Here is a 14,026-nt window from a genome sequence, read left to right as displayed (position 1 = left end):
ATGAAAACTTATATTTTTGTGTTTGAAAGACTTATATATGAACACTTTGAAATCACTTTTTTTTTTGCCTAGTGCCCCCTGACAGACCAGTACAAGAAATCCCCCTGCATGTGATATACTGTTGACTTGTCTTGATGTCTAGTTATGTGCATTGAGTGTTTTGGGGTTCTCTTTAATTCTTGGTCCTCCGGGCCTGAAAAAGAAAACATTTTTAGGACATTTTACGACTGCATTTCGTGAAGGACATTACACCCTTATGTTAGTATATAGTAAACCAATAAGCGTCTTCAGTAAAAACGAACAGAAGGACTTGAAGTTGTGCATGGCGCATCAACAGATATGAGAGGTCAAAGTTACTCCTTTTCACAAAACTTCAGAAAAAAGGGGAATCGGTAAAGTGCCGTTTTATGCTATTTCAAGTTTGCTGGTCATGAATATGATAACATTCAAACCAAATAAGTGTAGTCAGGAAAAATCATCAGAAGGACTTGAATTCAAGTTCTATGTGCCACATAACTGACCCCAGGGGGCTCAACACTAATAAGGGATCAAATTTACTCCTTTTCACAAAACTTTAAGAAAAAAATGAGGATGTGTAATATAGTCATGTGGAGTGTCGTTTTATTCTATTCCAAGGTTGCTGATCACAAATATAATATTTCTGATATCTGATTCTTCACCTGTGGTCTTGGCCCTGTAAGAGCCACCCCCAGAACGTTAAAACCAACATATTTCAAACAAATGCATGTGAGGTATCATATTAGACTATTTTAAGGTCCGTGGTTACAAGTATCTTTTTTTTTTATCCTTTATTAGGGATCTAGACCTCTGTGGACCTCTGTCAGAGGGGCAAAAGTTTCTATTGCAGCCTAGAGTATGTAAACATTTAAACTCCAACACACATTTCGCAGTAATATTTAAAATATTTGATGCAACTCCTCATGTTTGTTGTGTTCTTTTACCTCTTGAAGTAAATCATTAAATCTCTTATTAACACCCTAATTGAATTAGTCAGGCTTATGCTAATGCAGATTTTTGTATTATTGTTTATTGTGTTAAATAAAGGCAAACAAGCCAAGCAATTGAGAGAGTGGATGTGAGGATTCAAGAATGAAGAAATAAGCTTTGTTGTTTAGTTTTGCAGTGATGATTAAACGGAAAGAAGCAAATTAATTTGGACAGCTGCAAAACACATGGGCAAGTTTTCAGACTTGCTCATACACAACAACTAAATATTATTCACACTGAATACCAGGCAGATACATCTATTGACAGTTAATGAGTGTAAGTCTGAATTATCTCATTGTTTCTTGTGTTGTGCATGTTTGAGCACATCACCGAGTGAAGATCTTTTTGGGTTATCTATTAAATCACTTGGCAGCCTGTAAAGAATAGTTTCTCCCCATGGTCACAGACACTAAATTTCTTTTTCTCAAGTGTATGCTTCCCTAAAGATATTATACATACTTTTTGTGCTTCTTAAATTTACAGACGTCTAGGCTTGCAGTGAGCCTTGGGATATGGCAGACACCAGCCACCCAAGAACCACCTTTAGACCTTGCCAAACTTGATAAACATGTACAGTACTACTTTTTTCTATGACCGACTACATACATACCAATAAACTCTTATGAAACAACTTTCCTGTGTCTTATTAAGTGCCTGCATTGTGTTTTTATAGCTCTGCTTTCAGTTCAATGCTCTAAAAAAATATTTTTTTTAATCTGTTTTTTTATTTCAGGGATTATGACTACTAATAGGTGTTGGCAAATCACACAGTCTTGCTAGATCACCTTTCTCAAATCAGCTTCTTTAAGTCAAATTGATTGCAGAATTCCCCTGAATTGACTTGAGAGTCGTGTACAATTCTCTTTAAGTTGCTGCTTTACCGTGTCTGCACCATGTTTTTCTTAGCGGTGAAAGTAAATATAATTTGTCATGTCCTGGTTGTTATCTTGACTAAGCAGCTCTTTAGCATTTAATGCTTTCCAGTGGGTTACCATATTTGAACAGTCAATGTCACTTTTAATGTATGTTCTGATGCTGGCCAAGTCTTAAGTTCATTTTGAACCTGGATGCATTTAGCCATTGGAAAGCATTACGCTTGCTTTAATTACATCAGAAAGCATTCCTCATGGTCATTGTTGCACATCAGAAGTGCTGCTAGTGAAAATATGGCTTGATATTTTTCACTTCACATTCTGTTTGCTATTTCCAGTCTCTTCAGTCATTCTGCCTTCATTGATTGTGTCTCATATCCCAGTTGATTCTTTTCTCAGCAGTTTATTACAATACTTTCTTTAACTAAAAGTTATTTCTTGGAGTAAGGACAGGCCTGAGGAAAAGATGTTAAGAGGGTCAAGCTGAAAACTACTAAACTGATTAAGTCTATCCATGCGTATTCATATGTATGCGTGTAGGTGAGGAGCGGTGCTCCAAGACGTTTTAATAGTAAAAGCTATAAAGAAACATTTTGCATAAGGCACTGAATAGAAATAGTAACTCGGAGACCCATATAATGTAAATGTAATGGAAATAATCTAAATCGTATTATTTCCCCCATTTAGTGATCTTGGGATTGAGAACTTAATTTCTTTGCTTGATGTTAATAAACAGTTTTTGGCTGGGATGATTTCTTTGTTGAACTTGCATGTTCAATAGGTTAAATGTCATTTGCAAACTGGTATGAGTGTATGAGTAAGTGTCTTGGTGTAGGCGGGTGCCCATTTCCTGACATGTACCTGATCCTGCCAGAGTAGGCTCTAACTTCTTATATTCCTGTCCGGGATAAGCAGATCCAGAAAGAAAAGGATTAGATCATGGCATGATATTATAATAGAGCAGCTTGCTACTGTAATGAGTTTGACATTTTAGCTTGCTGCCTGCAGTATTATTTCCCCCATTCATATTTAGGGATGGACACCTCATAGACGAAAATAAACTACGAGGGACGTTCAAAACGTTTCTGCACTTTTTTTTTTTTTTTTTTTTTAACTATTTATTACAAATTTCAAAAACAAATGACATCACTTTTCTACATAGTCACCTTTCTTTGCAATGGAATTTTCCCAGCGTTGCACCAACTTTTTAATGCCATCAGCAAAAAATGATTTTGATTGAGCGCGTAGCCACTGATGCACCTCTGCTTTCACATCATCATCACATGAAAATCTTCTTCCCGTTAAAGCTGGATGTCCGGAGTGCTCTGCATCCGTCGCACTAGTACGGCCATTTTGGAACATTTCAATGCACTCATAGACGACTCTACGAGAGAGAACTTTATCCCCGTACTGAGCATACATGCGGAGATGAATTTGTGCTCCCGGCACACCATCTGCCCAGAAGAAGTGTATGACAGAACGCTGTTCCTCTTTGTAAGTTTCACAGCCATCTTCACCACAGGGTGACAACTCTTACACTAAACTGCAAGGGCAGCCGGCTTGCCAGACAGAACTCGTCACATGACACTCTAAGACATGACTAATCACTACTCCTCCCTCCTTCATCACTTCCAATGAAAATATAAAAGTGCAGACATTTTTTGAACGTCCCTTGTAACAAAATACTGTAGTTTAGTTAAAGAAATGTCACAAAGGTGAAATTGGGATCTCTCAAAAGATCGTAAGAGTCTAAACACATATCTTTTTTTACTTGAACAAATGACCACTGTAAAGTGATATATGAGATGCGATGCATGCAAGCCTGTGGTCCATGGTAAGCACAAGAAGAGTGCCTGCAGTGGTGGCATCATTTCTTTTAAACACAGAAGATGGCAGTATATGCTAGTTAGCAACAGTGAGTAAATACATAAAGAACTAAACTGATGTCTTTAGCATTTATCCATTTTTTTTTTCTTCTTCAAAGTTAACATAACAATATTTTCAGGAACAAATTTAGGAAGTAACCCTAGTGTGAATGAATGAATGCCCATCACAGGGCATGCCCACACCCACAGCAGTACTCCATCATTTTACAAGTCGCGCACCCACCCTGCACGTCCACTGATTACAGCTTGAGTCCATCATGGAAGGCCTGAGGCTTATGACTGCAACAACACCTGCCTAACCTGATCTGAGTCCTCATTTGGCAGTGCTTTGGGTGGTGCCTCTGCTGTAGCTACCACATATATTCCTTCAAAACTAATTCTTACCAAGCCCATGCCTTCCACATTGTGAATTTCACTCTTACATAGGTTAGGTATCACGTAGGCGCGTTTATATAAAAGAAAAAAGGTGAAGCAAAGTGGTAAACTGTCACACTGATAAAGACAGAGAGCATCAGTTAAATCTGGAAAGCATTTATGTGTTTGCTGTTGTCTGAGCACTGTGCCTTAAAACTGCGATTATGCCATTGATCTGTTCTAAGTTCACCACATCTCTCTGTCTGTTACACTCAGTAAATTAAATAGACTATTGACACAGGTCCATCTTTATTTTGATCTGTTTATCAGTGAGACTAGTGGGTGCTCGAGGAGAAAGACCATTGTAGAATGAAAGAGGATTGGGTTTTTTTTCCATTAGGATGCAGAGAAATGGTGACCTGTACGCCCGGTGGTATGGTAGAATTGAAACAACAGTCTTGCCTCTTATGAAGTGACTGGTTATATGCTAGAGCTTGGATAGCACCTAACCCAAAAAGCCAGATAAACTACAAGGCCCCCATTTCTGAGCTTGTGCTCTTATTATTCCACAAGGGTAACCTACCATAATTACCTTCTATTTCATTCAACAGAATTTGTGTGAAATAGCAAATTAAATATAAAAGGATACACCTCTGTTTGATTCATTCTGAGATCTGTGCTGCAATTATGAAGGAGAACTTGCAGCTTCTTCCAGGTTTTTTGTATTTACATTTGTGTGAATGGCAGCTAGGTATTGTGGGATACATTTCCTCTTTATCACCTAAGTAGGTGAAAAAAATTGTTTCTTGTTTGCACATCTGAGCACAGTTCATGCTATATTGCGGATTCCTAAATGATGTTAATGTCTACTGTACAGTATTTGTTTCAATATAAGATTATACTTAATTTTCTACAATGCCTCTGTTTTCTTGTAGTGATGAAAGTGCAAGATCAGAGCTTCAGAAGTTGCCAGCTGTGCCAACAAGGGTTCTTAAAGAGCATCCTTCACTTGCTTATTGGTAAGTAGCTCACTTTAAACATTTGTTAGTTTGCTTTGTTTCTGTAATTTTAGAATTCTGTAGAATTCTGTACAGTATATTTGTATGTGGTGTCTTCTGGGTGTTTGGTTAGTTGAGAATATAAAACCCTGGCAGCATACCACAGATTGTCTGTGCTGCTGGAGAGCCCCAGTTAATACAGCAGAGCAATCTGAGCTTATAGAGACAAAAGAGAAAAGAAGTGTTTATTCCACACTGAAAAGTGAAAACAATTTTAGGAACGCATATTTTTGATTTTGAGTCTTTAAGTGTCAGGCTGTCCGACTGTTAAACTCTTATTGTGAATTCTAAACTCTCATTGTGAATTCTTCAGCTAAAAGCTCCTTCCTATATTGTATTTGTAAATGGAAGGAGTGATGTTCTCCAGTATTTAAGATGTTAATATAAAATAGAGACTTTGTGATTTTTGCTCTTTGACATGTAACCCATCTGACAGGGCATATCTAAATAAATATTTACCGTATTTTTCATACCACAAGATCATAATTTGTACTCACTATATGAGCAAACCTTTTAAACCTCTGCTCCTAACCAGTAATTAATTTTTAACACTGGGAGAAAATCATTAAATTACACATTTATTCTTTTCCAGTTTTTGCTTGTGTGGGTATTAGTGGTCTCCAACAACATTATGAGGCAGACGGGCTAGTGGTGAAAGACTTTTAAAACATGCTTAATAGTGTGTTTGGGAGGTGAAAGGCAGCATGTTTGAAAAGACACAAAGTGCAGACAATACCTGAGCAGACAAATTTGTCACAGTCTTGAGATGAATATAAGTATAGGGTGTGGTGGACATTAAGTGCTGTCAGCTATTTTTGATACTGAGAATTCAAGGCAGCAGTCATTTTTATCAATAATCTGAATTCTTCCTTAGTGAAAAGTAATTAATGAATAGTACTAAAAGTGTTTTATTAGGCTTTTTCTGGTGAATGCTAAGGTGTAAGTAAATTATTAGCAGACAGCAGATAAGTATAGGTTAGTGTTAAATTACATGGAATGGCGCGGAAGTTATTATACCTTCACATCATACTCCAATAACAGGCATTAATTACCAGTTGGTCTTTAACATCTTGCTTGTATTTAAAAGTCAGTCATACCTACTTTAATGTAGCAGCTGTCACAGCAAATATTATCTGCAGTACAATACATATCACTCGATCACAAAGCAGATTGACAGTAGGCCGGATATTGTTAAAAATGTATGCAATAATTAATCTAAAGCTTTGCTTTTAATTGCCTTTTTTATTTCCCAAAATGGTTGTAAAACTGAAGAAATACATGTAATTCAAACTAAATAACAATGTTTTACTACTTAATTTAATTACATTCTCATACCGACTTAATTCAGCTCGGTGTCACTATAGGCTGTTTCTGCTGGGTTGGTGCAAGGCAGGAGCCTACCCCAGACAAGACACCAGACATTCAGTGACATGACAAATGGCAAACATAACAGAATATAAGCAAGATTTGCTATTGAAATCATTTGTATAGGCATAAGCCCTGGAAATGTAATACACTGCTAGCCATAAATTGACTTGTACCCTGAAAAATACAAAGCGTAATTATATTTTTGTATTATAATTCCACAATTAAACAAATCATGGTGTTCTTCCAGAATCAGCATTTAAAAACAAATTGACCCAGAAGCTTTATAGCTTGAAACTCTATATATATATATATATATATATATATATATATATATATATATATATATATATATATATATATATATATATATAATATTCACTAAGGCAAGACACCCATGGAAAGCACGCCGGAAGGGGCGTGGATTCACTAAGCCGCCGACAAGTAAGACACCTATGGCGCACGCAGGAAGGAGCCATGCCCACCAACTTCAAGACCATTGGATACAACGACAACTCACAGAGCCACGCCCACCAACTCGGATGGAATGACACAGAAAAAAACGTCGTCATATATATTCGTCTGTCATAGCAGCCACATGCACCTCCAAGCCACGTTGACTGTTCATACAGGCATGTTTCTCGCGGAGGGGAATCGCCATATGCAGCGTGTAAAACGGTTTGCGAGGGGTATCCCATGGGATCCTTAAAACAATCCTTTACAACTGAGGTTAAAACACAATGAAGTAAGCAGTCTTTAAAAACCGTTTTCGGTTACGACGCATGACCGCGTGCACCATAGTAAACTGAGGCGCGATGGCGGTCCGCCAGTTTTCAGTCACGGACGATTGTGTGTTGGTTCGTTCTGTGCATTGTTATAATGTTGCTTTTCTTGCTGATTTATTACATTACCGATTTTTGAATGTTAATTTTCTCCTGTGCTTAAAAATCATTAAAAAGCCGGCCTGATTATACGGCGTATGGTACACCGCGGGTTGGCTAGTAGAAAAAAATACTTTTACACACTATGTTTATTTTACACATTTATTGTGAAAAGACATTTAGTCTCTCAATTTTCTAAACACATTTTTGCTGTGGTAGAGTCTTCAAGCCAAAGGCGATCCTGGCAGTAGCTAGCCAGCCGAAACCTACTAGAGGTTACCCATATCATATGTTAATCATTGAGATGAATTATGAGTGTTTATGTATATAAATCTATTTTTTTTTTTATCTTATTACAGTTGTAGCTGTACTTTTTCTGAAACTGTACTCAATGAAGCGCCAATACAAAAGATGAATTTTATATAGCCTGGTGAAGTATTAAATAAAGTGTTAAAAAAAAAAAGGTGATACCCCACCCTGTCTGGTATTGTGGAAGAAATAAATGTCAGAACCAGATGTTCTGGGTGCATTTAATATTATGTAAAATATTCCTACCCCTTAGTTTATGTGCATTTTGGAATGGCATGAAAAAAACTTTCCTTTAAACTTTAAAATGTCCTAAAATTAATAATTTGACACTTCCTGCAACAGTTTCCCAACTGGTTTATTTAAGCTATGATCTTGAAGTGATGGGTATGTTGCATCATCAGTCAGGAGCAAATCAGTTGAGACCAGTTTAGCTCTATTGTTGTGAGGGCATTGTATGTGGGCCTTTTGTAAGTTGTTTTCATTCTTTCCATAGTTGTCATGAAAGGCCACTCTTGCCACTCAGTGACTACATCAGCATGGGTGAACTGTCATGAGAGCTGCTTCGATATTGTAACTCTTGATTTATATACATCTACATATAGAGTGTCCATAAATATCCTGCTGCTTTGTTTGTGGTACTTAAATTGTGTTCCCTGATTGTCGCAGTTCTGTTTGTTCATAAAGGTAGAGTTCTGTACAGTAGTGGAGATGTAGAGATTTTATTTTTATTTAAATAGGTCCTACATTTCATTCACAGAGGCATTTTTTATGATGAAAGATTAAATACCTTGCTTGGTATATGAGCCTGCTACCTCTGCTAACGTTTCTCTGATTACCTATATTTTCTATTCAGTTTTCACATACTGAAGCCATGCCACCATAAGAAGCACATGGATAGATTTTGAAAGCACAAGCTTCTCTACTTTTTCGGCACCGGTACTAACTTCAAACAGTGATAGACCTTATTCTGTACCCCTCTCAGAGCCCATCTAGCCAGAGAGTCCAATAGCAGCAGCCATGGTAGCAGTAAGGGACTGTCTTTTTTTGTAAACATCAGGGAAAAATTACAGTTTTTAAGATAGCTGCCAAAATGATATGATAGCTAGGGTAATGGAGGAAGGCAGAGCTAGACATGCAGTGCAGCATATCATGTCTGCCAACCTCTCTAAGCAAGAAAAACAGACAGCAGCAACAACTGAGTGCTCTGTGCAAATCTTATCTTGTTTGATAAGCCAGACATTTTCATCTATGTCTGAAAGTGCAAAGATGTGTCTGTCCTTATCAATTCAATATCATGCTGTGCTATCTCTCTCTCTCTCTCATATTGTAATCAAATACAAATATCTTTCTGGATGTTTACAACCATACTGGATGAGGTGTGGGGGGCTCCCAGGTCGATCAAAGAAGATGTGAGCTCAGTTACTCCATAATCAAGTCACAGCAATTGCCTCAGAGACAACTGAGCAGGATTTCCATTTGAGCCATTAAAAATGAGACCTAACATAAAAAGTAAGCCAAAAATACACAAGATGTTGGATGTCGCCCTCTAAAACCACCTTTAGATTTTCTAGACCCCCACGTGTCATCTTCCACCGTAACGCCTCTTACTAAAGCAGCTGGATGTCTCCGAAATGCTCCCAGGTTTACAATTGCAAAGAAAAATATTCCTGTTTTAATAGAAAGAAAATGTACATATGTTTCCAGACACAATCGCACATCTTGTATGCAATGTCATTGTTTTTCTGATTGTTCATTGAATCAAACAAAATTAACGAAAAGCGAAACAATTAGAAATGTTTTAAAGCTAAAGGATAAAACAAACATGTGAGGAATAACAAAGGAAAGAGGATAAATAAGGGAGGAACCAAAATGCCTGTGAGGGAAGGTGGCAAATATGCTCCTAGGTCAGCAAATGGAAGGGCAATGTGATTTTTGAATGTTTTCTAAAAAAAAAAATTATTTGTATAAATATGTTTTGTGATTTTTTTTTTTTGTTGTTAAATACATATCTTTGTAAGAAAGTTGTAATGTATTTATTAAAGCAGCTTTTATGTATAAGTATGCCAGAAAAGTAATGTAAATTTGGTTAGAATTAATGTATAATGTACACTTGGTCGTAGAGCACAATTTCTGTGAAAATTCAGCATACAGTGGCCCGACTTCTCAGCTACTTCTGTGCTTTATTCACATGAGACGGTCAGGAGGCTAAGTATGGGACAGCTATCAAGAAGCAGGCCGGCTGTCTTGGCAGCCAAGTGGCTTTCCCTGATTAGAAACTGACTTTAGTCACAGACCTCCTGTGCTTGCACAGTTGCCATTTATTTAACATCTTTTTGCTTTTGTTTTTATCTTGTGATTGTTTCTTTAGTGAGGACAAAGTGATTGAGTACTACAAAAAGCTGAAGGGTATCACCAGAGGACAAGCGATTGTGCAGTAAGTACACTTTTGGAGTACTTTGAATCCAGAACTTTTCGATACAGGTCAATTACTAAATTATTACACAGCTTGGATTTATGTTGACAGACTGAAAATGAGAAATCTTGCTTGTTACTGAGCTAGTGAGATGTAAGGAAAGATAGAAGTGAGAAGGCCTAAGCACTTTTTTTTATATCTGTCTGAATAGTACAAGTAAGTGGTTCTCAAACTTGGGCCTGGGGACCCCATGTAGCTGCAGGTTTTATAATCGGTGTGGCATTTTACCTTTAACTGATGTTTTTTTTTTTTTTTTTAATTCTGAAAGGTACAGCAGTATGATATTAACCTTTATAAAATACACATAGAGATATTCAGGTGTTTGCTATAGCTTTAAGTGCTTACCCTTCTTTTGTTGTTTTCCTATTAATTTGCCTTTTTGTGTGTAGTTTGCACATTGTATCCTAATAATTACAATTAACAGCAAGCAGCGCAGACACCTGGGCAAAACAGCACTGAATTCCAAAAGGCTACAACTACTTCAGTGTCAGACCCATTTACATGCTCAGTAGTAAAGCATTTATTAAATAAACAGAACAGCTGAAAAAGCACAATAAACATCGTGATGATGAAAATCTTAAAAACCATCTTTATTGAAGAAAAACAAATGATCCCCGTTGCAAATACATAAACGGTTTGGTTCATTCTAATAAAACTTTGCCAAACTTAGGTTTGTCATTTCTGAATTGAACATATAACCTGGGAAATAACCACATCTTGCTTAATAATTATTCGAGTCAAGTTAAAAAGATATGTTGATTGGAACATAATCCAGCAGCCTCATGAGGGCCCTAGGATTTAGGCTGAAAACCACTGGTATAACTGAACTGGGGATACAAATTCTGTCACAAGTGATGGCATCACTTACACTCCTTTCACACTTGCTCTTTAATCTGGATTTTAAGTCATTTTGTTTTCAAAGCACCTACCCAAATACCTGTTCAGTTTCACAGGCAATAACCTGAATAGCTATTTAATTTCATATTACATTTCATGTAATCTGGGTGCTCACTAAAGAAATAACACACCACCCCAACTCTAGAACATGTATAAAGAGAAAATGGCAATAACGTGCTTCATAAATAAACTGATATGAAAGTTTAAAAGTAAGCTCTAATGCATATCTTCATTGCTGCCATAGTATATTTGTCTGATGTCTTTATCCAGCACAGCCTACACATTCTGGACACTGTTTTACAGTTGGAGCACAAGCTGCTTAAATGGTTTGCTTAGAACCGCACAGTGAGATGAAAGCTGGAACTGAACGGGATTATTTTGGTTTAGATTTAGGAGCTATCCACTGCATCTGATATTTCTAAAATCATTTTCGATAGTCGTTCACTCTATATTTTCCTAATAATTGTTTGATTAAAAAGAGACTGCGCGGTAAACTATAAAAAGACAAATTGCAAATTAAATATTCAGGGTGTGTTTCACTGGAGTCACATGAACATCTCAAGGAATAACATAATAATAAAGTCAGTTTGCAGTAGAAATGTAAATTCATATTTAAAAAGAACAAAATTCAGATATGTACATTTTGGGAGTAATGTGTTTTTTTGTTTTTTTTTTTTTTTTAATTTTTTGAAGATATTTGACTCTGGTAGAATCTCTTCCTACTTATGGTGTTCACTATTTTGAAGTCAAGGTAAGCTTATATGAACGTTTCTTTATACATGAATAAATAAAATAATTTTCCCATCATCTTTATAAAGGCGTGGTGATGTGTAATTATTAAATATGTAGGCATATGATTCCCCCGCGATACTGCTCTCCTCATTCAAGTTGTTTTTTAAGAAGGTGGTACTCTTTTTATATCATGTATTGCCTTCTGAGATCACCACTTGGACTGAATTGTTACAGACTTTTGGGACTTCAGCAAATGGATGATTTTTCCTAACCTATTTCAAATCATGTGAGGTATATTCCCAATGTAATGACAAAAGGGGGGGATTTTTAAAACCTGAATGGAGGGTAATTTAAATATGGCTTTTAGAAGAAATAATGAAATACTGTCTAATTAATCTTAACACTATCACATATTAAGTATATTCATTGACATTTTCACTGCTGAAACTGAAATACGTAATGAATGCTGTTTCAGTCAAAACCCAGGCCTCATAATCAGTCCTAGATGAAAAATAATCAACACAGAGGTTATTCAGGATACTTCAATTTAAGTCAGCTTTTATAACAAAACTTTTCTAATCAGCGTCATTTTGCTAAGTATTGTATCTGCTATTTGTTGGTGTGAGATTGAATGAGATTTTTTTTCTTTAAATATTACTTTATCTCGGATTTTTCCCTCAATTTTAGAAGTTCTATAAAAATGTTTTTTGTTGTTTTGTTTCTAAAACATCTCAAAGAAGTGATTATGTCTGCAGACTCATCTAGAATTAGACCTAAAATGGGCAAGGCCATTAACTACAGTAATAATGCCAACCATTTATATTTTCAGAATTGCAGACTGCATCTTATTCTTACCAATACTGTTCAGATATATAATATTTTCATTTACTCATTGACACATCATTGTCTGAAAAAACATTTTTTTAAGCAATGAAGTAGGCTGTTTTTATCAACTCTGCCAGTTGCACATTTCTGTGAAACTGCACTGCTATTAACATAATAATCTATAGTATGATGGCTCTGTTTCAAAGCAGCACGTTGTTTGGAGCTATGAGAGTATCTACCGTTGTGGAAATTTCCAAATGTTGGCTTTTATATGCAGCATTACAGTAACTGCAAGCCATTAGAAAATTAATGGAATATCAATACACTAATAAATTTCGTATTTTTCCAATCTACAGGACAAACAAGGGATACCATGGTGGCTTGGAATTAGTTACAAAGGAATTGGGCAGTATGACTTACAAGACAAAGTTAAACCAAGAAAGGTAAAGAAACCCCCAAATGTATGTCGAACTATGCATTTGGAGTCAAAATGGCTTGCTTGCATTTCTTATACCGCTCAGTGGTCACCAGTCATGAATTTTCAGAGCCTCAAGCAAATTTTAAATCATAAAGTTCATTGCTGTTATTTCACTAACTAGTAGAAATTCTTCCTGAAAAACTCATTGTTGTGGTGCTGCCTCACAACAGTTGTGTTCCTAGTGTAAAGAAAGCTAAGAACAATGATAAAGGTGTGGAATATATAGTAGAGTCACTGCAAGGGACAAGATGTGCCATACTCTGCCGAGCAGTCAAAAATGACTGAGTCGCAAGACAGGACTGAATGCAGAGCAGAGGTGGTGACTTTTTATAGCTGTGGGAGAGGAAGAGGCGGGTCATCAAACATGCACGTCTGGGAGGCAGCAGGGGGGTCTAGTCAATACTGAAACTCCGGTATGTGGGGCTAATCACGTGCAGTAATGCCTCTTCTCCCTCCTTGCAGGCACAAGTAAGACCTAGTCCACCTCCAACAACCCACCTTTTCAACCGAGCCCCTTTGTTGGTTTCAGTGTGGGCGAGTGGCAGGCAGTTTTAGAGCGGTTTTTAGGCTTTTCTGTCTCCAAGTGCTGGCAGGATAGGCTCCGGGCCCAACAATCCTGAATTAGGTTATGTGGGTTGGATAATGTTAAGTTATGTTGTGTAATTGCACCATACTTTCCTACTCATGGAATGCATCAGGTTTATTTTTGCTGTTGTTAAAAAAAAAAATAACTTAAAAGTGGTTTGTCTGTTAAGTCTGTCATTAAAAGGATATATTACACTTTAATGTGGTGCCTGTGTTTTCAGGATTTACACATTTTTTAACATTCATTTCAATTCCAAGTAAACTGGTGATTTTTTTTTTCATTCAGTATATTTAGATTTAATG

The 14,026-nt window shown here is 36.6% G+C and overlaps 1 protein-coding gene across 5 annotated transcripts in view; it reads left to right on the top strand.

Moving 5' to 3' along the window:
- The window catches only part of LOC120540460 (FERM domain-containing protein 4B-like), a 143,508-nt gene that overhangs the window by 94,094 nt on the left and 35,388 nt on the right, over positions 1-14,026 (top strand). For all 5 annotated transcript variants that reach the window (XM_039771293.1, XM_039771291.1, XM_039771294.1 and 2 more), the window contains 4 exons: positions 5,056-5,139; positions 10,102-10,167; positions 11,797-11,854; positions 13,017-13,103. In XM_039771293.1, coding sequence (XP_039627227.1) covers positions 5,056-5,139; positions 10,102-10,167; positions 11,797-11,854; positions 13,017-13,103 — 295 coding nt within the window. The remainder of the gene's footprint in view (positions 1-5,055; positions 5,140-10,101; positions 10,168-11,796; positions 11,855-13,016; positions 13,104-14,026) is intronic.

This window comes from Polypterus senegalus, chromosome 12, assembly GCF_016835505.1.
Source record: "Polypterus senegalus isolate Bchr_013 chromosome 12, ASM1683550v1, whole genome shotgun sequence".
Taxonomy (NCBI): Eukaryota; Metazoa; Chordata; class Cladistia; order Polypteriformes; family Polypteridae; genus Polypterus; species Polypterus senegalus.
This window is presented reverse-complemented; position numbering and strand designations above follow the sequence as displayed.